This window comes from Oncorhynchus masou, unplaced genomic scaffold (assembly GCF_036934945.1).
Source record: "Oncorhynchus masou masou isolate Uvic2021 unplaced genomic scaffold, UVic_Omas_1.1 unplaced_scaffold_1255, whole genome shotgun sequence".
In the NCBI taxonomy this organism is placed as follows: domain Eukaryota; kingdom Metazoa; phylum Chordata; class Actinopteri; order Salmoniformes; family Salmonidae; genus Oncorhynchus; species Oncorhynchus masou.
Window position 1 is genome coordinate 90,191 of NW_027002374.1, and position 22,326 is coordinate 112,516.

At 45.5% G+C, this 22,326-nt stretch overlaps 1 protein-coding gene across 4 annotated transcripts in view; it reads left to right on the forward strand.

The window, feature by feature from the left end:
* Window positions 1–21,138, forward strand: part of LOC135530101 (ras association domain-containing protein 6-like) — a 38,987-nt gene extending 17,849 nt beyond the window's left edge. For 3 of the 4 annotated variants that reach the window (XM_064958491.1, XM_064958493.1, XM_064958492.1), the window contains exons 6-11: window positions 8,390–8,592; window positions 11,399–11,500; window positions 11,619–11,670; window positions 11,867–11,985; window positions 12,094–12,191; window positions 16,460–21,138. In XM_064958491.1, coding sequence (XP_064814563.1) covers window positions 8,390–8,592; window positions 11,399–11,500; window positions 11,619–11,670; window positions 11,867–11,985; window positions 12,094–12,191; window positions 16,460–16,532 — 647 coding nt within the window. In that variant the 3' untranslated portion in view covers window positions 16,533–21,138. Of the gene's footprint in view, window positions 1–8,389; window positions 8,593–11,398; window positions 11,501–11,618; window positions 11,671–11,866; window positions 11,986–12,093; window positions 12,196–16,459 lie in introns of those variants that run through there. The other variant, XM_064958494.1, reaches the window with a different exon arrangement.
* The last annotated feature ends 1,188 nt before the right edge of the window (window positions 21,139–22,326 follow it).

Genomic DNA, 22,326 nt, shown 5'->3' on the forward strand with positions numbered 1-22,326 from the left:
AGCTAATCCAGAAGCTAATCACAAGCTAGGTCAGAAGCTAGCCAGAAGCTAGCCAGGATCTAGCCAGAAGCTAATCCAGAAGCTAATCCAGAAGCTAGTTAAAGCTATCGTCAATTCCGGAGCAAACATCAGTTGTTCCGGAGCTAGCCAGCTGAGGAGTTCCATCAATCACTCCTGGGCTGCGGTCACCTATCCGGACCCGTTTTGCTGCCTACGCGGAGCCCCACCGGGCCTTCATGGCTGGACTGCCGACGTTATCTACCCGAAGAAGTTATTCGGCTGGTTCCTCTGTCGCGACGTTGCCTGGGCGCCCATCTGCGGCCTGCTAGCCATTAGCTGTCTTATCGGCTGCTATCTGAATAGATAATCGGACAATTTATTTATTTATTTTTATTGTTATTGTTATTTTTTTCTTCTTCTTGGGCCTCTAGCTATATCTATTGTTTTTATTTTTGCTGTTGTTGTGTGATTTGGATTAATCCCCTCTACCGCACGGAACCCCACTAATCTACTGACGGAACGCAAGAGGTGGCTAATAACAGACGTCCATCCTATGCTAGCTTGCTACCGATGGCCTGGCTAGCTGTCTAAATCGCCGTGACCCCCAACCAACCTCTCCACTCTCCGGACCCTTTTGATCACTCGACTAAGCATGCCTCTCCATAATGTCAATATGCCTTGTCCATTGCTGTTCTGGTTAGTGTTTATTGGCTTATTTCACTGTAGAGCCTCTAGTCCTGCTCACCATACCTTATCCAACCTATTAGTTCCACCACCCACACATGCAATGACATCTCCTCGTTTCAATGATGTTTCTAGAGACAATATCTCTCTCTTCATCACTCAATACCTAGGTTTACCTCCACTGTATTCACATTCTACCATGCCTTTGTCTGTACATTATACCTTGATGCTATATTATCGCCCCCAGAAACCTCCTATTACTCTCTGTTCCAGACGTTCTAGACGACCAACTCTTATTGCTGTCAGCCGCACCCTTATTCTACTCCTCCTCTGTTCCTCTGGCAATGTAGAGGTGAATCCAGGCCCTACAGTGCCTAGCTCCACTCCTATTCCCCAGGCGCTCTCTTTTGACGACTTCTGTAACCGTAATAGCCTTGGTTTCATGCATGTTAACATTAGAAGCCTCCTCCCTAAGTTTGTTCTATTCACTGCTTTAGCACACTCTGCCAACCCGGATGTTCTAGCTGTGTCTGAATCCTGGCTTAGGAAGACTACCAAAAATTCTGAAATTTTAATTCCAAACTAGAACCTTTTCAGGCAAGATAGAACTGCCAAAGGGGGCGGTGTTGCAATCTACTGCAAAGATAGCCTGCAGAGTTCTGTCCTACTATCCAGGTCTGTACCCAAACAATTTGAACTTCTACTTTTAAAAATCCACCTCTCTAAAAACAAGTCTCTCACCGTTGCCGCCTGCTATAGACCACCCTCTGCCCCCAGCTGTGCTCTGGACACCATATGTGAACTGATTGCCCCCATCTATCTTCAGAGCTCGTGCTGCTAGGCGACCTAAACTGGAACATGCTTAACACCCCAGCCATCCTACAATCTAAACTTGATGCCCTCAATCTCACACAAATTATCAATGAACCTACCAGGTACCTCCCCAAAGCCTTTTAAACACGGGCACCCTCATAGATATCATCCTAACCAACTTGCCCTCTAAATACACCTCTGCTGTCTTCAACCAAGATCTCAGCGATCACTGCCTCATTGCCTGCATCCGTAATGGGTCAGCGGTCAAACGACCTCCACTCATCACTCTAAAACGCTCCCTGAAACACTTCAGCGAGCAGGCCTTTCTAATCAACCTGGCCGGGGTATCCTGGAAGGATATTGATCTCATCCCGTCAGTAGAGGATACCTGGATATTTTTTAAAAATGCCTTCCTAACCATCTTAAATAAACATGCCCCATTCAAGAAATTTAGAACCAGGAACAGATATAGCCCTTGGCTCTCCCCAGACCTGACTGCCCTTAACCAACACAAAAACATCCTATGGCGTTCTGCATTAGCATCGAACAGCCCCCGTGATATGCAGCTGTTCAGGGAAGCCAGAAACCATTATACACAGGCAGATAGAAAAGCCAAGGCTAGCTTTTTCAAGCAGAAATTTGCTTCCTGCAACACTAACTCAAAAAAGTTCTGGGACACTGTAAAGTCCATGGAGAATAAGAACACCTCCTCCCAGCTGCCCACTGCAATGAAGATAGTGTAACGGTTTTGACTTGAGGTTATTATTTATAGGGGTTCCAGGTAGGTTGTGCCTACCAGAGAAAACATTGGTTTCTCCTTTTAGTTTGGGAGGGAATGAGTCCCATCTGGTCCGTCAAGTCTACACCAATACAAAGGACTAAAAGTAAAAGTCAGGATGGAAATAAACTTTTCATAAACCCTTAAAACATTGGAAATAACTTCCAAAACAACTATTCTTTTGCGTGGGTTGTATTGGCAACATCAATGATTACACACACATATAATAATATAACAATGAGTTCTGGTTCTTCTAGAAATGTCCTGTACCTCGGGCCTAAAAAGAGTCCAGCCCGGTAAAGGAGTTCAGGGAACTCCCGTGACCTTAGTCACGCAATGTTTGTCCGTTCATTCAGTGTAGCGTAAACCCAGTATTAATCATACAATCCATGTAACAATTATTTTACCACAGAACTTTAAAGCGTATCCACTCTTACTAAGTCCTCAACTACAACTAACTACATAAATCATCACCGTATACATGACATCAAAACAAATGAAATACCGTATACAAAAAGGTGGTAGTCAGTCGGTCAGTCAGACAATCCAATCCGCCAATAGATCTCCAGCGGAGAAAGGCCACGAAGAACAGAGGTGTAGTCCACGGACGCAAAGATTGGATCCGATCCTGGGTAAACTCAATTAGGCTACAAAACACACGTTTAACGGCAACAAAACAACGGAATAGAGAAGCGTCGGGCACTAAGGGTTGAACACATCCTCATTCACGTCTCCAACACAAACCCACTTTTGCGCAGCTGATGCTGGCTATTTAATTGGGAATTAAAGGGAAAGCGCCCTATTGAAAGGAGCTGCACTGAGACGTTAAGAAAAATTCAGGGCCTAGGAAACACTGTCACCACTGATAAATCCACCATAATTGAGCATTTCAATAAGCATTTTTCTACGGCTGGCCATGCTTTCCACCTGGCTACCTCTACCCCGGTCAACAGCACTGCACCCCCCACAGCAACTCGCCCAAGCCTTCCCCATTTCTCCTTCTCCCAAATCCGTTCAGCTGAAGTTCTGAAAGAGCTGCAAAATCCGGACCCCTACAAATCAGCCGGGCTAGACAATCTGGACCCTTTCTTTCTAAAATTATCTGCCGAAATTGTTGCCACCCCTATTACTAGCCTATTCAACCTCTCTTTCGTGTCGTCTGAGATCCCCAATGATTGGAAAGCAGCTGCGGTCATCCCCCTCTTCAAAGGGTGGGACACTCTTGACCCAAACTGCTACAGACCTATATCTATCCTACCATGCCTTTCTAAGGTCTTCGAAAGCCAAGTCAACAAACAGATTACCGACCATTTCGAATCTCACCATACCTTCTCTGCTATGCAATCTGGTTTCAGAGCTGGTCATGGGTGCACCTCAGCCACGCTCAAGGTCCTAAACGATATCTTAACCGCCATCGATAAGAAACATTACTGTGCAGCCGTGTTCATTGATCTGGCCAAGGCTTTTCACTCTGTCAATCACCACATCCTCATCGGCAGACTCGACAGCCTTGGTTTCTCAAATGATTGCCTCGCCTGGTTCACCAACTACTTCTCTGATAGAGTTCAGTGTGTCAAATCAGAGGGTCTGCTGTCCGGACCTCTGGCAGTCTCTATGGGGGTGCCACAGGGTTCAATTCTTGGACCGACTCTCTTCTCTGTATACATCAATGAGGTCGCTCTTGCTGCTGGTGAGTCTCTGATCCACCTCTACGCATACGACACCATTCTGTATAATTCTGTCCCTTCTTTGGACACTGTGTTAACAACCCTCCAGGCAAGCTTCAATGCCATACAACTCTCCTTCCGTGGCCTCCAATTGCTCTTAAATACAAGTAAAACTAAATGCATGCTCTTCAACCAATCCCTACCCGCACCTGCCCGCCTGTCCAACATCACTACTCTGGACGGCTCTGATTTAGAATACGTGGACAACTACAAATACTTAGGTGTCTGGTTAGACTGTAAACTCTCCTTCCAGACCCATATCAAATATCTCCAATCCAAAGTTAAATCTAGAATTGGCTTCCTGTTTCGCAACAAAGCATCCTTCACTCATGCTGCCAAACAAACCCTTGTAAAACTGACCATCGTACCAATCCTCGACTTTGGCGATGTCATTTACAAAATAGCCTCCAATACCCTACTCAACAAATTGGATGCAGTCTATCACAGTGCTATCCGTTTTGTCACCAAAGCTCCATATACTACCACCATTGCGACCTGTACGCTCTCGTTGGCTGGCCCTCGCTTCATACTCGTCGCCAAACCCACTGGCTCCATGTCATCTACAAGACCCTGCTAGGTAAAGTCCCCCCTTATCTCAGCTCGCTGGTCACCATAGCATCTCCCACCTGTAGCACACGCTCCAGCAGGTATATCTCTCTAGTCACCCCCAAAACCAATTCTTTCTTTGGCCGCCTCTCCTTCCAGTTCTCTGCTGCCAATGACTGGAACAAACTACAAAAAGCACTGAAACTGGAAACACTTATCTCCCTCACTAGTTTTAAGCACCTACTGTCAGAGCAGCTCACAGATTACTGCACCTGTACATAGCCCACCTATATTTTAGCCCAAGCAACTACCTCTTTCCCTACTGTATTTAATTAATTTATTTATTTTGCTCCTTTGCACCCCATTATTTTTATTTCTACTTTGCACATTCTTGCATTGCAAATCTACCATTCCAGTGTTTTACTTGCTATATTGTATTTACTTTGCCACCATGGCCTTTTTTTGCCTTTACCTCCCTTATCTCACCTCATTTGCTCACATCGTATATAGACTTGTTTATACTGTATTATTGACTGTATGTTTATTTTACTCCATGTGTAACTCTGTGTCATTGTATGTGTCGAACTGCTTTGCTTTATCTTGGCCAGGTCGCAATTGTAAATGAGAACTTGTTCTCAACTTTCCTACCTGGTTAAATAAAGGTGAAATAAATAAATAAATAAATAATGTCCATTGTTCGTGTTTCTTGGCACATGCAAGTCTCTTCTTATTACTGGTGTCCTTTAGTAGTGGTTTATTTGCAGCAATTCAACCATGAAGGCCTGATTCACACAGTCTCCTCCGAACAGTTGATGTTGAGATGCGTCTATTACTTGAGCTCTGTGAAGAATTTATTTGGGCTGCAATTTCTAATGCTGGTAACTCTAATGAATGTATCCTCTGCAGCAAAGGTTACTCTGGGTCTTCCATGTGGTGGTCCTAATGAGAGCCAGTTTCATCATAGCACTTGATGGTTTTTGAGACTGCACCTGAAGAAACTTTCAAAGTTCTTGACATTTTCCGTATTGACTGACCTTCATGTCTTAAATTAATGATGGACTGTCGTTTCTCTTTGTATATTTGAGCTGTTCTTGCCATAATATGGACTTGGTCTTTTACCAAATAGGGCTATCTTCTGTATACCACCCCTACCTTGTCACAAGTCAACTGATTGTCTCAAACGCATTAAGGAGGAAAGAAATTCCACAAAATAACTTTACGGCACACATCTTAATTAAAGTGCATTCCAGGTGACTCCCTCGTGAAGCTGGTTGAGAGAATGCCCAGAGTGTGCAAATCTGTCATCAAGGCAAAGGTTGGCTATTTGTTTTCACAATTTTGTGGTTACTACATGATTCCATGTGTTATTTCATAGTTTTGATATCTACACTATTGTTCTACAATGTAGAAAATAAAGAAACCCCTGAATGAATAGGTGCATTTTGACTGGTACTGTATATTTACACCACTAGTCAAAAGTGTAAGAACAACTAAAAGGGAGGGGAGCAACTGTCCATTTTAAAGTCAGAGGGGACGCAACCACTGGTCAGGGATGAGTTTGCTGAGGGAAGTAAGGAATCGGAGAAGGTCTACAGAGATGGCCTGGAGAAGAGAGGAGGGGATGATCTGTGTGAGTGAAACCAGTGGATTCAATAGGCTGTGAATGAGTAGCAGATATCATCTATCTTTTTTTCAAAGTCACCTGCAGAGAGGGAGGGGGGGATTAAGGATGAAGGAGAAGGTAGAAAAAAGTTTCAGGGTAGAACCAGACATTTAATGGTAGAAAGTGGCTTTAGCAGCAGATACAGAAGAACAGAAGGTAGACAGGAGCGAGTGAAAGGATGATAGGTCCTCGTGAAGTTTAGTATTTTCAAAAATATTTGCTCAGCTGCCCGCAGCCCTGTTCTGTAAGCTCGCAATGAGTCACTCAGCGACGTAGCAGGAGCAGAAGGCCGAGCCAGCCGGGAGGAAAGGGGTGGAGGGGGTTACAGTGAGATTAGTAGGAGAACAGAGACCTGGAGGGGCGGGTTACAGTGAGATTAGTAGGAGAACAGAGACCTGGAGGTGTTGCAGTGAGATTAGTAAGAGAACAGAGACCTGGAGGGGGTTACAGTGAGATTAGTAGGAGAACAGAGACCTGCAGGGGGTTACAGTGAGATTAGTAGGAGAACAGAGACCTGGAGGAGGGTTATAGTGAGATTAGTAGGTTAACAGAGACCTGGAGGGGGTTACAGTGAGATTAGTAGGAGAACAGAGATCTGGAGGGGGTTACATTGAGATTAGTAGGAGAACAGAGACCTGGCGGGGGTTACAGTGAGATTAGTAGGAGAACAGAGACCTGGAAGGGGTTGCAGTGAGATTATTAGGAGAACAGAGACCTGGAGGGGGGGGTGCAGTGAGATTATTAGGAGAACAGAGACTTGGAGGGGGTCACAGTCAGATTAGTAGGAGAACAGAGACCTGGAGGGGGTCACAGTGAGATTAGTAGGAGAACAGATTCCTGGAGGGGGTTTCAGTGAGATTAGTAGGAGAACAGGGACCTGGAATGGGGGTCACAGTGAGATTAGTACGAGAACAGAGACCTGGAGGGGGTTTCAGTGAGATTAGTAGAAGAACAGAGCCCTGGAAGGTGGGGTGCAGTGAGATTAGTAGGAGAACAGAGACCTGGAAGGGGGGGGTTATAGTGAGATTAGTAGGAGAACAGAGACCTGGAAGGGGGGTGCAGTGAGATTATTAGGTGAACAGCCTCTAGTAAAAATGAGGTTCTTGAGACTAGCAATCCCGGATCCGGGAGCGTAATCATAGCTCCGAACGAATTAGCATAACGCAGCGGACATAAATACCCTGAGAAACCTTTCCTATTCATGAAAATCGCAAATGAAATATATTCAAACACAAGCTTAGCCTTTTGTTAATCACACTGTCATCTCAGATTTTCAAAATATGCGATACAGCCAATGCCAGACAAGCATTTGTGTAAGTTTATCATGGAATAATGTTATGCTAGGCTCTGCTAGCAGCAGGCAACATTTTCACGAAAATAAGAAAAGCAACCAAATTAAATAATTTACCTTTGAAGAACTTCGGATGTTTTCACTCAGGAGACTCCCAGTTAGATAGCAAATGTTCCTTTTTTCCAAAAATATGATTTTTGTAGGCGAAACAGCTCCCGTCTGTTCATCATGCTTGGCTGAGAAATCGACCGGAAAATGCTACCACTACAACTCCAAACTTTTTTTCAAAATTAGCTCCATAATATCGACAGAAACACGGCAAACGTTGTTTAGGATCAATCCTCAAAGTGTTTATATATTCGATAATATATCCGTCGGGGCAATTGGTTTCTCATAAGAAGTGATTGGAAAAATGGCTACCTCAGTATTTTACGCAAGATTTTCTGCGGGAGACATCATGTGACCACTCGCTAAATATGGTCTCTTACGGCTATTCTTCCACACACCTTGGGGAATATGTAGAAAACGTAAACTCATTCGTAGCTCATTCACAGCCATATAAGGAATCATTGGCATGAGGCGTGTTTCAAAAAATGCGGCACTTCCTGGTTGGATTTTTATCTGGGTATCGCCTGTAACATCAGTTCTGTTGCACTCACAGACAATATCTTTGCAGTTTTGGAAATGTCCGAGTGTTTTCTATCCAAAGCTGTCAATTATATGCATAGTCGAGCATCTTTTCCTGACAAAATATCTTGCTTAACACGGGAACGTTTTTATTCCAAAAATTAGAATAGCGCACCCTAACTCTTAACTGGTTTGCCTGTCTTGGGAGTTGGAGGGGATTGGGAAAGGGTGAGGTAATATCGTCCAACTCTACTGTCCAGGGAGCTACAGGAGTTATGAAAGCTGTACGCTGCGTCCCACCCCCACAAAGCAGAAGACAGAGGTGGAGGAGGAGCAGTCCAACCTGATCCGCTGTATGAGTGATGCTTCCTTGGTGAAGAGGAGGGTGAAGAGGAGTCCCTCACAGAGAGAGAGGAACAGGCAACACTGCTTCTCCATCAACGGACACTTCTATAACTACAAGGTAACGTCAATGCGAGAACTGACCTGATCATTACCTACCTAGGACATGATTTGATCCATCAAATGTCTTTATTTTTCTTTCTTTCTGACTTTGTTTAGTGCATGCTGGGAATTTTATGAGCGGTGTCTGGCATTAGATCGCCTGTGTTATCTTTCTTGTTTTCTTTTCTATGAATGATGATGGTTTTTTTCGTGGTAGAGGCTTTGGGAGGTACACAGGGGGTCCTCGTAACGCCTGACCCACTAATGTGAGAGAAGGGCCTCATAACACCTGGGCCCACTGATGTAGAGAGAGGTGGCCCTCGTAATGCCTGACCCACTGATGTAGAGAGAGGTGTTCCTCGTAACGCCTGGAACCACTGATGTAGGGCTAGGTGGTCCTCGTAATGCCTGACCCACTGAAGTAGAGAGAGGTGTTCCTCGTAACGCCTGGAACCACTGATGTAGGGCGAGGTGGTCCTCGTAACGCCTGGGCCCACTGATGTCGAGAGAGGTGTTCCTCGTAACGCCTGGAACCACTGATGTAGGGAGAGGTGGTCCTCGTAATGCCTGACCCACTGATGTAGGGAGAGGTGTTCCTCGTAACGCCTGGACCCACTGATGTCGAGAGAGGTGGTCCTCGAAAACACCTGGGCCCGCTGATGTAGAGAGAGGTGGCCCTCGTAATGCCTGACCCACTGAAGTAGAGAGAGGTGTTCCTCGTAACGCCTGGAACCACTGATGTAGGGCGAGGTGGTCCTCGTAACGCCTGGGCCCACTGATGTCGAGAGAGGTGGTCCTCGTAATGCCTGACCCACTGATGTAGGGAGAGGTGGTCCTCGTAATGCCTGACCCACTGATGTAGGGAGAGGTGTTCCTCGTAACGCCTGGACCCACTGATGTCGAGAGAGGTGGTCCTCGAAAACACCTGGGCCCGCTGATGTAGAGAGAGGTGGGCATCGTAATGCCTTGGCCCACTGATGTAGGGAGAGGTGGGCATCGTAACGCCTGGGCCCACTGATGTAGGAAGAGGTGGGCATCGTAATGCCTGGGCCCACTGATGTAGGGAGAGGTGGTTCTCGTAACGCCTGGGCCCGCTGATGTAGGGAGAGGTGGTCCTCGTAACGCCTGGGCCCACTGATGTAGGGAGAGGTGGTCCTCGTAACGCCTGGGCCTGCTGATGTAGGGAGAGGTGGGGCCGACAGTGGTAGAGCAGCCACAAGCACCTGTTGCTGAGGAACAAGTTGTCCATGTTTAGGGTACTGAGTTGCTGCTTGTACCAGAGTGGAACATAGTGTCTGATGTTCAGCAGAAACATTTTGTTGGAGGAAGTAAGGAAGGATCTTGGGAGCCATTTCCACAGACTGGTGAGGAGATGCCCAGTGCGAGTGATGGGGTACAGAAGAGGGTTCAGGTGGAGCTAGTCTCCCAGGTAGTGGAGGAGATGCCCAGTACGAGTGATGGGGTACAGTAGAGGGTTCAGGTGGAGCTAGTCTCCCAGGTAGTGGAGGAGATGCCCAGTACGAGTGATGGGGTGCAAGTGGGGAGTGTTGAGAGGGGATGTGACAGAGGGAGTCAAAATGTGTCTCAGTTGAGGAGGATCAGGAGAAGGATATGGACATCTCTATTGTTAAGATCGCAGCTGGTGATGACTCAATTTACAATGTAGATGAGGCAAATGGATTCCTGGATCAGACTTTGGGGAAATCTGTCAAATTGGCAGATTATTTTGATGTTGATCAGTTTGTGAGGTCAGCTGTGGTGTTACAGAAGACGGTGGAGTTTGACCAGTTGAGTGTGAAGAGAAGAGTTTCCTCTTGAGGAAATGTGTGATTGCTGTTACGGCAGTAAAAGGTCGTGGGAAACGTGGTCAGGTTCAGAGAAATGAAAACAATGGTGATGATCCTTTTAGGGTGGGTCTTTTCTTCTGGCTTCTGGTTGTCTCTTTTCTATATTGACAATCAATTGCAAGGATCCTTAATCAACGTGGACAAACCGAGTGTGATATATGATAATCGTATTGTACATAGCAAACTCACTTGGAGTATAGTGGCTTTGAGACGAGCCTTGCTTTTCGTTTTCAAACTGGGTGACCGAATCAAAACGGCTATCTTTTACCTAGATGTGCTCGGCATGAAGATTTTGCGTCACAAAGAGTTTGAAGAAGGATGTAAGGCAACTTGTAAGGGCCCTTATGATGGAGAATAAAGCAAGACAATGGTCGGCTTTGGGCCAGAGGATGATGTCTTTGTGGATGAACTGATCTACAATTATGTGGGAGAATATCGCCTTAGCAATGACTTCCTGGGTTTGACTCCGCAGTCTAGCCAGGCTGTCAGCAATGCTAAGCAGCTTGGTTGGCCCCTCACTGAGAGGATCTGCTTGGTTGTTTGAGTGGTTATTGTGTTGTGGGTTCCCAGACCCAATAAATCTCTCTCTCTGTCTCTCTCTCTCTGTCTCTCTCTCTCTGTCTCTCTCTGTCTCTCTCTGTGTATGTCTCTCTCTGTGTCTGTCTCTCTCGTCTCTGTCTCTCTCTGTGTCTGTCTCTCTCGTCTCTGTCTCTCTCTGTGTATGTCTCTCTCGTCTCTGTCTCTCTCTGTGTCTGTCTCTGTTTCTCTTTCTTTCTCCGTCTCTGTCTCTCTTGTCTCTGTCTTTCTCTGTGTCTGTCTCTGTTTCTCTTTCTTTCTCCATCTTTGTCTCTGTCTCTCTCGTCTCTGTCTCTCTCTGTCTGTCTCTGTCTCTCTCTTTCTCTGTCTCTGTTTTCTCTCTTTCTCTGTCTCTCTCTTTGTGTGTCTTGTGTCTGTCTCTGTTTCTCTCTCTCTCTCTAGACGGCTATATTCACTCCAACCTATGGAACATCCACTAACGTCCGTATCAACAGCAAAATGACAACACATCAGGTCATATCACAGCTCCTTCAGAAATTCAAGGTGAATTATGTCAAATGACCAGGTTGTATTGTTGTTAGATCACTTGGGGAAGTCTTCTGGTTTGGTTCTAATAGTATGTGTGTCTGGTTCACCGATGTGTTTCCGTGTTGTGTTGCAGATAGAAAATGATCCTAATGAGTTTGCCCTCTACTGTGTCCATCAAAGTGGAGGTACGTTGTGTCATTCTCTTCCAGAACACAAATGACGCTGCTATCCTTCTGACATCATTAACACGTTGGACGGGGCATAATTGGTGTAAACTGGGACTCTCCATGGTTCTCCATTGTTAGGGTTCTCCAAGGTTATGGTTCTCCAGGGTTAGGGTTCTCCAGGGTTAGAATTAATAGTGTCTGTTTCCTCCTATAGAGAAGAAGAAGCTGTCTGACTCAGATCTGCCGCTGTGGGAGAGGCTTGTTCAGGGCCCAGCAGAGAACATCATGAAGATGTTCCTCATGGACAGAGATGAAGAGGAAGTCAGCAACGATGTGCGTGTCTGCCCTTCAGCAGGGTTTTGTGGCCAGAATGAGTTTTGGACACAAGCCACACACAGTGCACTAACCCCCTGCCTATGACAAGCTCTGCTCTCTCCCCAGGTGGCCCAGTACCTCAACCTGGAGCTGCCCATCCTGGAGGGGGTTCTAGTGAAGCTGGAGGAAGAGGAGAACAGAGCGGTTCAAAGAATCACCACCAAGTGAGTTATGAAGGAGTTCAACTATCCTAACTGTTACCTAAAGTAGAGGGGGACCGAAACATTCAGACAAGGTTCTGGGTTAACATGCACTGAATCAACAATGTCAGGTCAACTGGGTCAATCTGGAATCTAAACCGTACTGTGTTTACTCTGTGTCTCCTTTAGTTAACAGTGATGTGTCACCTGTAGCTTAACTTCTTGAAACTCCCCATCCCGGATCCGGGTTTGTGACTAAAGCCTCAGGCTCATTAGCATAACGCAACGTTAACGATTTCTGAAAATCGCAAATAAAATGAAAATAATGCGTCTGCTCTCAAGCTTAGCCTTTTCTTAACAACACTGTCATCTCAGATTTTCAAAATATGCTTTTGAACCATAGAAATTGACTAATTTGTGTAAGAGTATGCAAAGCTAGCATAGCATTTTGAGTAGCATTTAGGACGCAACATTTTCACAAAAACCAGATAACCAAATAAATAAAATCATTTACCTTTGAAGCGCTTCTGATGTTTTCAATGAGGAGACTCTCAGTTACATACCAAAAGCGCAGTTTTTCCTGAAAGCGTCTGTGTGTAGGAGAAATCGTTCCGTTTTCTACATTGCGTCTGGCTACCGAAACGAACCGAAAATTCAGTCACCTACAACGTAAAACTTTTTCCGGATTAACTACATAATATCGACCGAAACAAGGCAAACGTTGTTTGGAATCAATCCTCAAGGTGTTTTTTCACATATCTCTTCATTGATATGCAGTTCGTGGAAGCTTGCTTTCCTCTCTGTATCCCATGGAAAGATACTGGCAGGTGACTTTTGCGCACCAATTTCGGCGCAGGACACCGGGCGGACACCTGATAAATGTGGTCTCTTATGGTCAATCTTCCAATGATCTGCCTACAAATACGTCACAATGCTGCAGACACCTTGGGGAAACGACAGAAAGGGCAGGCTCATTCCTCTGGCATTCACAGCCATATAAGGAGACAATGGAAAACAGAGCCTCAAAAATCCTTGTCATTTCCTGGATGCCATCTCATCTTGGTTTTGCCTGAAGCTCACGTTCTAGGGCACGCACAGAGAATATCTTGGTATTTCTGGACACGTCAGAGTGTTTTCTTTCGAATGCTATCAATTATATGCATAGTCGAGCATCTTTTTGTGAAAAAATATCTTGTTTAAAACGGGAACGTTTTTCATCCAAAAATGAAATAGCGCCCCCATAGATGTAAGAGGTTAACAGTGATGTGTCACCTGTAGTTAAAGGTGATGTGCCACCTGTAGCTAAACTGTGATGTGTCACCTGTAGCTAAACTGTGATGTGTCACCTGTAGCTAAACGGTGATGTGTCACCTGTAGCTAAACAGTAATGTGTCACCTGTAGCTAAACAGTAATGTGTCACCTGTAGCTAAACAGTGATGTGTCACCTGTAGCTAAACGGTGATGTGTCACCTGTAGCTAAACAGTGATGTGTCACCTGTAGCTAAACTGTGATGTGTCACCTGTAGCTAAACGGTGATGTGTCACCTGTAGCTAAACAGTAATGTGTCACCTGTAGCTAAACAGTAATGTGTCACCTGTAGCTAAACAGTGATGTGTCACCTGTAGCTAAACGGTGATGTGTCACCTGTAGCTAAACAGTGATGTGTCACCTGTAGCTAAACAGTAATGTGTCACCTGTAGCTAAACAGTGATGTGTCACAGTCATAGAAATAATGGTCCAATAATATTTCTCAGATCCCGGAACTTGTAAATTCAAATAAACTTCATTAGAAAGTAACAAACCGAGTAGTCCATGGTTGAACTGTTTTCTCCAGCCGCAGCACACTGCTTTTATACAGTTTCATCCTTACATCACATACATCGTCACTACTCTCTATGTAAATGATCAACTCTTTAGCTACAGGTGACACATTACTGTTAAGCTACAGGTGACACATTACTGTTAAGCTACAGGTGACACATCACCGTTTAGCTACAGGTGACACATCACAATTTAGCTACAGGTGACACATCACTGTTTAGCTACAAGTGACACATTACTGTTTAGCTACAGGTGACACATCACCGTTTAGCTACAGGTGACACATCACTGTTTAGCTACAGGTGACACATCACAGTTTAGCTACAGGTGACACATCACTGTTTAGCTACAGGTGACACATTACTGTTTAGCTACAGGTGACACATCACCGTTTAGCTACAGGTTACACATCACTGTTTAGCTACAGGTGACACATCACTGTTTAGCTACAGGTGACACATCACCGTTTAGCTACAGGTGACACATCTCCGTTTAGCTATAGATTCTGACATGTCTAATCCAGTATTGCGTCTGGATTACAAGGTGTGCCTATTTATTTTGTTATTGTCTATTCTTATGTTATACAGGTGTGGTTACAGGTTCCTTTAATCCTTTTAATGATTCAGTTTCATTACGTTATTACTTCACGATATGCTACTGAAAAATCACCATGTCACCTGTAGCTAAACAGTGATGTGTCATCTGTAGTTAAACAGTGATGTGTCACCTGTAGCTAAACGGTGATGTGTCACCTGTAGCTAAACGGTGATGTGTCACCTGTAGCTAAACAGTGATGTGTCACCTGTAGCTAAACGGTGATGTGTCACCTGTAGCTAAACAGTAATGTGTCACCTGTAGCTAAACAGTGATGTGTCACCTGTAGCTTAACAGTAATGTGCCATCTGTAGCTAAACGGTGATGTGTCACCTGTAGCTAAACGGTGATGTGTCACCTGTAGCTAAACGGTGATGTGTCACCTGTAGCTAAACAGTGATGTGTCACCTGTAGCTAAACGGTCATGTGTCACCTGTAGCTAAACAGTAATGTGTCACCTGTAGCTAAACAGTGATGTGTCACCTGTAGCTAAACAGTAATGTGTCACCTGTAGCTAAACAGTGATGTGTCACCTGTAGCTAAACGGTGATGTGTCACCTGTAGCTAAACAGTGATGTGTCACCTGTAGCTAAACAGTAATGTGTCACCTGTAGCTAAACAGTGATGTGTCACAGTCATAGAAATAATGGTCCAATAATATTTCTCAGATCCCGGAACTTGTAAATTCAAATAAACTTCATTAGAAAGTAACAAACCGAGTAGTCCATGGTTGAACTGTTTTCTCCAGCCGCAGCACACTGCTTTTATACAGTTTCATTCTTACATCACATACATCGTCACTACTCTCTATGTAAATGATCAACTCTTTAGCTACAGGTGACACATTACTGTTAAGCTACAGGTGACACATTACTGTTAAGCTACAGGTGACACATCACCGTTTAGCTACAGGTGACACATCACCATTTAGCTACAGGTGACACATCACTGTTTAGCTACAGGTGACACATTACTGTTTAGCTACAGGTGACACATCACCGTTTAGCTACAGGTGACACATCACCGTTTAGCTACAGGTGACACATCACAGTTTAGCTACAGGTGACACATCACTGTTTAGCTACAGGTGACACATTACTGTTTAGCTACAGGTGACACATCACCGTTTAGCTACAGGTGACACATCTCCGTTTAGCTATAGATTCTGACATGTCTAATCCAGTATTGCGTCTGGATTACAAGGTGTGCCTATTTATTTTGTTATTGTCTATTCTTATGTTATACAGGTGTGGTTACAGGTTCCTTTAATCCTTTTAATGATTCAGTTTCATTACGTTATTACTTCACGATATGCTACTGAAAAATCACCATGTCACCTGTAGCTAAACAGTGATGTGTCATCTGTAGTTAAACAGTGATGTGTCACCTGTAGCTAAACGGTGATGTGTCACCTGTAGCTAAACGGTGATGTGTCACCTGTAGCTAAACAGTGGTGTCACCTGTAGCTAAACGGTGATGTGTCACCTGTAGCTAAACAGTAATGTGTCACCTGTAGCTAAACAGTGATGTGTCACCTGTAGCTTAACAGTAATGTGCCATCTGTAGCTAAACGGTGATGTGTCACCTGTAGCTAAACGGTGATGTGTCACCTGTAGCTAAACGGTGATGTGTCACCTGTAGCTAAACGGTCATGTGTCACCTGTAGCTAAACAGTGATGTGTCACCTGTAGTTAAACAGTGATGTGTCACCTGTAGTTAAACAGTGATGTGTCACCTGTAGCTAAACGGTGATGTGTCACCTGTAGCTAAACAGTAATGTGTCACCTGTAGCTAAACAGTGATGTGTCACCTGTAGCTAAACGGTGATGTGTCACCTGTAGCTAAACAGTGATGGACTGTTTTTGTGTCCTATAGGTACAACCAGCAGCAAATAGTCTTGTCTCAGCTTCTAAGCTCCAAGATCACCAAGACCGAGACAGAGGTGTGAGAAGTGGACTTCACACAGACTGGACTTCACACAACACATACCAGAACAACAGTACACAGAATACATGAAGGGACATACTGTCCAGGGAAGAGGATGTTAAAGATTAAACTAATAATGTGTACCAAATGGCACCCTATTCCCTATTTAGTGCACTACTTTAGACCAGAGCCCTATTCCCTATTTAGTGGACTACTTTAGACCAGAGCCCTATTCCCTATATAGTGCACTACTTTAGACCAGAGCCCTATTCCCTATATAGTGCACTACTTTAGACCAGAGCCCTATTCCCTATATAGTGCACTACCTTAGACCAGGACATTGAGCTGTATCGGGAATAGGGTGCCATTTGGGACTCAGACATACTACACCATAACTAAACCTGAAAGACTGCAGGAGGAAACGGTATTGTTCAATGTCAACATGAAAGATGATGATCAGTGATGAACTGAAAGCAACAAGTCTAAAAAAGTTAAATATGGAAATATTTTTCAATGAACCTGACGCATCTAATAGAAAGCCCTTTTGGTACCAGAAGGACTAGTCATCCCTCCACCTACACAGCTGAACTAGTAGTCATCCCTCCACCTACACAGCTGAACTAGTAGTCATCCCTCCACTAAGACAGCTGAACTAGTAGTCATCCCTCCACCTACACAGCTGAACTAGTAGTCATCCCTCCACCTACACAGCTGAACTAGTAGTCATCCCTCCACTAAGACAGCTGAACTAGTAGTCATCCCTCCACCTACACAGCTGAACTAGTAGTCATCCCTCCACTAAGACAGCTGAACTAGTAGTCATCCCTCCACCTACACAGCTGAACTAGTAGTCATCCCTCCACTAAGACAGCTGAACTAGTAGTCATCCCTCCACTAAGACAGCTGAACTAGTAGTCATCCCTCCACCTACACAGCTGAACTAGTAGTCATCCCTCCACTAAGACAGCTGAACTAGTAGTCATCCCTCCACCTACACAGCTGAACTAGTAGTCATCCCTCCACCTACACAGCTGAACTAGTAGTCATCCCTCCACTAAGACAGCTGAACTAGTAGTCATCCCTCCACTAAGACAGCTGAACTAGTAGTCATCCCTCCAACTACACAGCTGAACTAGTAGTCATCCCTCCAACTACACAGCTGAACTAGTAGTCCTCCCTCCAACTACACAGCTGAACTAGTAGTCATCCCTCCACCTACACAGCTGAACTAGTAGTCATCCCTCCAACTACACAGCTGAACTAGTAGTCATCCCTCCAACTACACAGCTGAACTAGTAGTCATCCCTCCAACTACAGAGCTGAACTAGTAGTCATCCCTCCACCTACACAGCTGAACTAGTAGTCATCCCTCCAACTACACAGCTGAACTAGTAGTCATCCCTCCAACTACACAGCTGAACTAGTAGTCATCCCTCCACCTACACAGCTGAACTAGTAGTCATCCCTCCAACTACACAGCTGAACTAGTAGACATCCCTCCACTAAGACAGCTGAACTAGTAGTCATCCCTCCACTAAGACAGCTGAACTAGTAGTCATCCCTCCACTAAGACAGCTGAACTAGTAGTCATCCCTCCACTAAGACAGCTGAACTAGTAGTCATCCCTCCACCTACACAGCTGAACTAGTAGTCATCCCTCTACCTACACAGCTGAACTAGTAGTCATCCCTCCGCCTACACAGCTGAACTAGTAGTCAGCCCTCCAACTACACAGCTGAACTAGTAGTCATCCCTCCACTAAGACAGCTGAACTAGTAGTCATCCCTCCACCTACACAGCTGAACTAGTAGTCATCCCTCCACCTACACAGCTGAACTAGTAGTCATCCCTCCACCTACACAGCTGAACTAGTAGTCATCCCTCCACCTAGACAGCTGAACTAATAGTCATCCCTCCACTAAGACAGCTGAACCAGTAGTCATCCCTCCACCTACACAGCTGAACTAGTCGTCATCCCTTCATCTACACAGCTGAACTAGTAGTCATCCCTCCACCTACACAGCTAACATCTAGCTCCTGAATGAGTTGTCATCCCTCCACCTAGACAGCTAACTCCTGTTTCTGTAATAGAGGCTTGACAACACAGCAAATAAATGCTAGCTAGCTGCCAGTTTGTACAATGGTTCGCTACTGTTGAATCATGAAGTGATTCAGTCATTTTTCAATAACACGCGGCAAGCTAACTAACTGGCTAGTGGAGGTGTTATGATCACTAACATCATGGCTGGAATGTACTTTTGACCAATCAGATTACTTGTCCCGGACTAACTGTTTAATAAGCCCTATAAAGTGATTGTCTGATCATAGCAAATATTATAATTACCCAAGATTGGCCAGCGGCGTCATTGACATTGGGAGGTTCCTCCGGGGGTGGTTTTGAAGAGTTTAAAATATTTTTGACCAGGGGACAGTTTTGACCCGGCATATGAAGTCTGAATTCAATCTGCCCAAAAGGATTGTTGACCTCCATTGGTCCTAATTGTCTTACAGTACCAGAGGCGTCTATACTGTATGTCCCCACCACCTTCTTCAAAATAGTTTCCATTCTTAACCAAAATCCTGGAGAAATTGGTTTTCAAACAGCTGAATGATATTTAAAGTGCCAACTGTATTTTTGACAAATACCAATCTGGTTTTGCAGCCCACCACAGCACAGAGACAGCGTTAGTTCAAGTGGTAAATGATCCTAGAGCCAACAGAGAGACAGCCTTAGTTAGAGGCAAATGATCCTAGTGCCATCAGAGAGACAGCCTTAGTTAGAGGTAAATGATCCTAGAGCCATCAGAGAGACAGCCTTAGTTAGAGGCAAATGATCCTAGAGCCATCAGAGAGACAGCCTTAGTTAGAGGCAAATGATCCTAGAGCCATCAGAGAGACAGCCTTAGTTAGAGGCAAATGATCCTAGAGCCATCAGAGAGACAGCCTTAGTTAGAGGCAAATGATCCTAGAGCCATCAGAGAGACAGCCTTAGTTAGAGGCAAATGATCCTAGAGCCATCAGAGAGACAGCCTTAGTTAGAGGCAAATGATCCTAGAGCCAATACACATGCCAAACAGCTCTAAGTCCTTGTGCTCTTGTATTTAAATGGTGCATTCCTCACTGTTGACCATGATGTCCATCTGGACAGACCGGAGAGGTAGGTTGGACTCTCCAGTACAGAGTGAAAAGGCCTTGCGGTCCCAGAGAGGATGGGTTTAGCACCTTGTGTACCGGTCAATCATTGTCGTCAACCTTGGTGAACATAACTCAGAGAATATACAAACTGTGTTAGTGATTTAAATACTTGGATGGCACAACTTCCTACAGCTAAATCAAGACAGGTAATTGTTGTTGTAGACAAAGCACAGAGAGAATCTCAACGCACATTTTAATTCACAGGCAATAAAGACAAAACACCAGTTAAAAAAAAACTAGCTGTTATTTTAGATTCTGAACTCCGTTTTGAATCACACTTTAGGAATGTGACCAAAATAGATTTTTACCACCTGAGGACCATTGCCACGGTGCAGCTGTTTCTCTCAGGCTGATACAGAGAGACTCATCCATGCTTTTATTGCAAGCAGGCTTGACTACTGTAATGCTCTCCTGTCTGGTCTACTCAAGAAAGCCATTGGTCAACTGCAAAACATACAGAATGCTGCAGCGCGGGTACTGACCAAGACTAGACGGAGAGAACACATTACACCAGTTCAAAGGTCTCTGCACTGGCTGTCTGTGAGTTTTAGAAGTAATTTAAAGATTATTCTAACCCCAATACACGCATGCACTTACGTTATGTACCCAGTATGTCCCTCTGGTCCTCTGGCACTGGCCTTATAACTATCCCAAAGCCTCAGACCAAGAGGCATGGAGAGGCAGCCTTTAGTTATTATGCCCTCAGCCTCTGGAATAGAATGCCAGAGAACCTGAGGGGGACCAAGAGACAAGGAGAGGCAGCCTTTAGTTATTATGCCCCCAGCCTCTGGAATAGAATGTCAGAGAACCTGAGGGGGACCAAGAGGCAAGGAGAGGCTGCCTTTAATTACTATGCCCCCAGCCTCTGGAATAGAATGCCAGAGAACCTGAGGGGGACCAAGAGGCATGGAGAGGAAGCCTTTAATTACTATGCCCCCAGCCTCTGGAATAGAATGCCAGAGAACCTGAGGGGGACCAAGAGGCAAGGAGAGGCAGCCTTTAATTACTATGCCCTCAGCCTCTGGAATAGAATGCCAGAGAACCTGAGGGGGACCAAGAGGCATGGAGAGGCAGCCTTTAGTTACTATGCCCTCAGCCTCTAGAATAGAATGCCAGAGAACCTGAGGGGGACCAAGAGGCATGGAGAGACAGCCTTTAGTTACTATGCCCCCAGCCTCTGGAATAGAATGCCAGAGAACCTGAGGGGGACCAAGAGGCATGGAGAGGCAGCCTTTAGTTATTATGCCCCCAGCCTCTGGAATAGAATGCCTGTGGACATTTTTAAAAGGGATCAAAACACAGATTTGATTTTCCTTAGGATGATTTTTGAGTCGTTCAGGTTATATTGTTATTCTTTAGTTGTTTTAAATAGCACATTGTGTTGCATTCCATGTCTGAAATGTGCTGTATAAATAAAGTTTGATTAGATTTGACCTGTCTGTCTCTGTGTTCGTCTGTCTGACTGAGACCAATTTCAGCTTTATTGACATTATTTTGTTGCCTTGAATGCAATGTATTGACGAGAGAAAAGCGTGTCGTGGGAATATAGAGGATAGTTTGAGGAAATATTGACAGACAAGAAGTTTGAAGTTTAATTAGTACCACGTGACACACATGGTATACATCTTCCAACAAAATGCAGGTTCCTTCTGGACAGTCAGAAATAATAAAAGATGAGAATAGGAACATAAAGCTGGTTCCATTCATCCCGGATTAAAAGAGTCCTATTCAGAACCAGGAGGTGTGGCGTCACTTTAGGAGGTGTCACTTGAGTGGGTTAAGTCTGACGTGCTCTTCCTGTCCGGGTTAGGCCTGGATGGATGGGAGCACGGTCCCAGTGATGTACTGGGCCGTCTTCACAACCCTCTGGAAGGCCTTGCGGTCCCAGTGATGTACTGGGCCGTCTTCACCACCCGCTGGAAGGCCTTGTGGTCCCAGTGATGTACTGGGCCGTCTTCACCACCCGCTGGAAGGCCTTGCGGTCCCAGTGATGTACTGGGCTGTCTTCACCACCCGCTGGAAGGCCTTGCGGCCCCAGTGATGTACTGGGCCGTCTTCACCACCCTCTGGAAGGCCTTGCGGTCCCAGTGATGTACTGGGCCGTCTTCACCACCTGCTGGAAGGCCTTGCGGTCCCAGTGATGTACTGGGCCGTCTTCACCACCCGCTGGAAGGCCTTGCGGTCCCAGTGATGTACTGGGCCGTCTTCACCACCCTCTGGAAGGCCTTGCGGTCCCAGTGATGTACTGGGCCGTCTTCACCACCCGCTGGAGGGCCTTGCAGTCCCAGTGATGTACTGGGCCATCTTCACCACCCTCTGGAAGGCCTTGCGGTCCCAGTGATGTACTGGGCCGTCTTCACCTCCCTCTGGAAGGCCTTGCGGCCCCAGTGATGTACTGGGCTGTCTTCACCACCCGCTGGAAGGCCTTGTGGCCCCAGTGATGTACTGGGCCGTCTTCACCACCCGCTGGAAGGCCTTGTGGTCCCAGTGATGTACTGGGCCGTCTTCACCACCCTCTGGAAGGCCTTGCGGTCCCAGTGATGTACCGGGCCGTCTTCACCACCCTCTGGAAGGCCTTGCGGTCCCAGTGATGTACTGGGCCGTCTTCACCACCCTCTGGA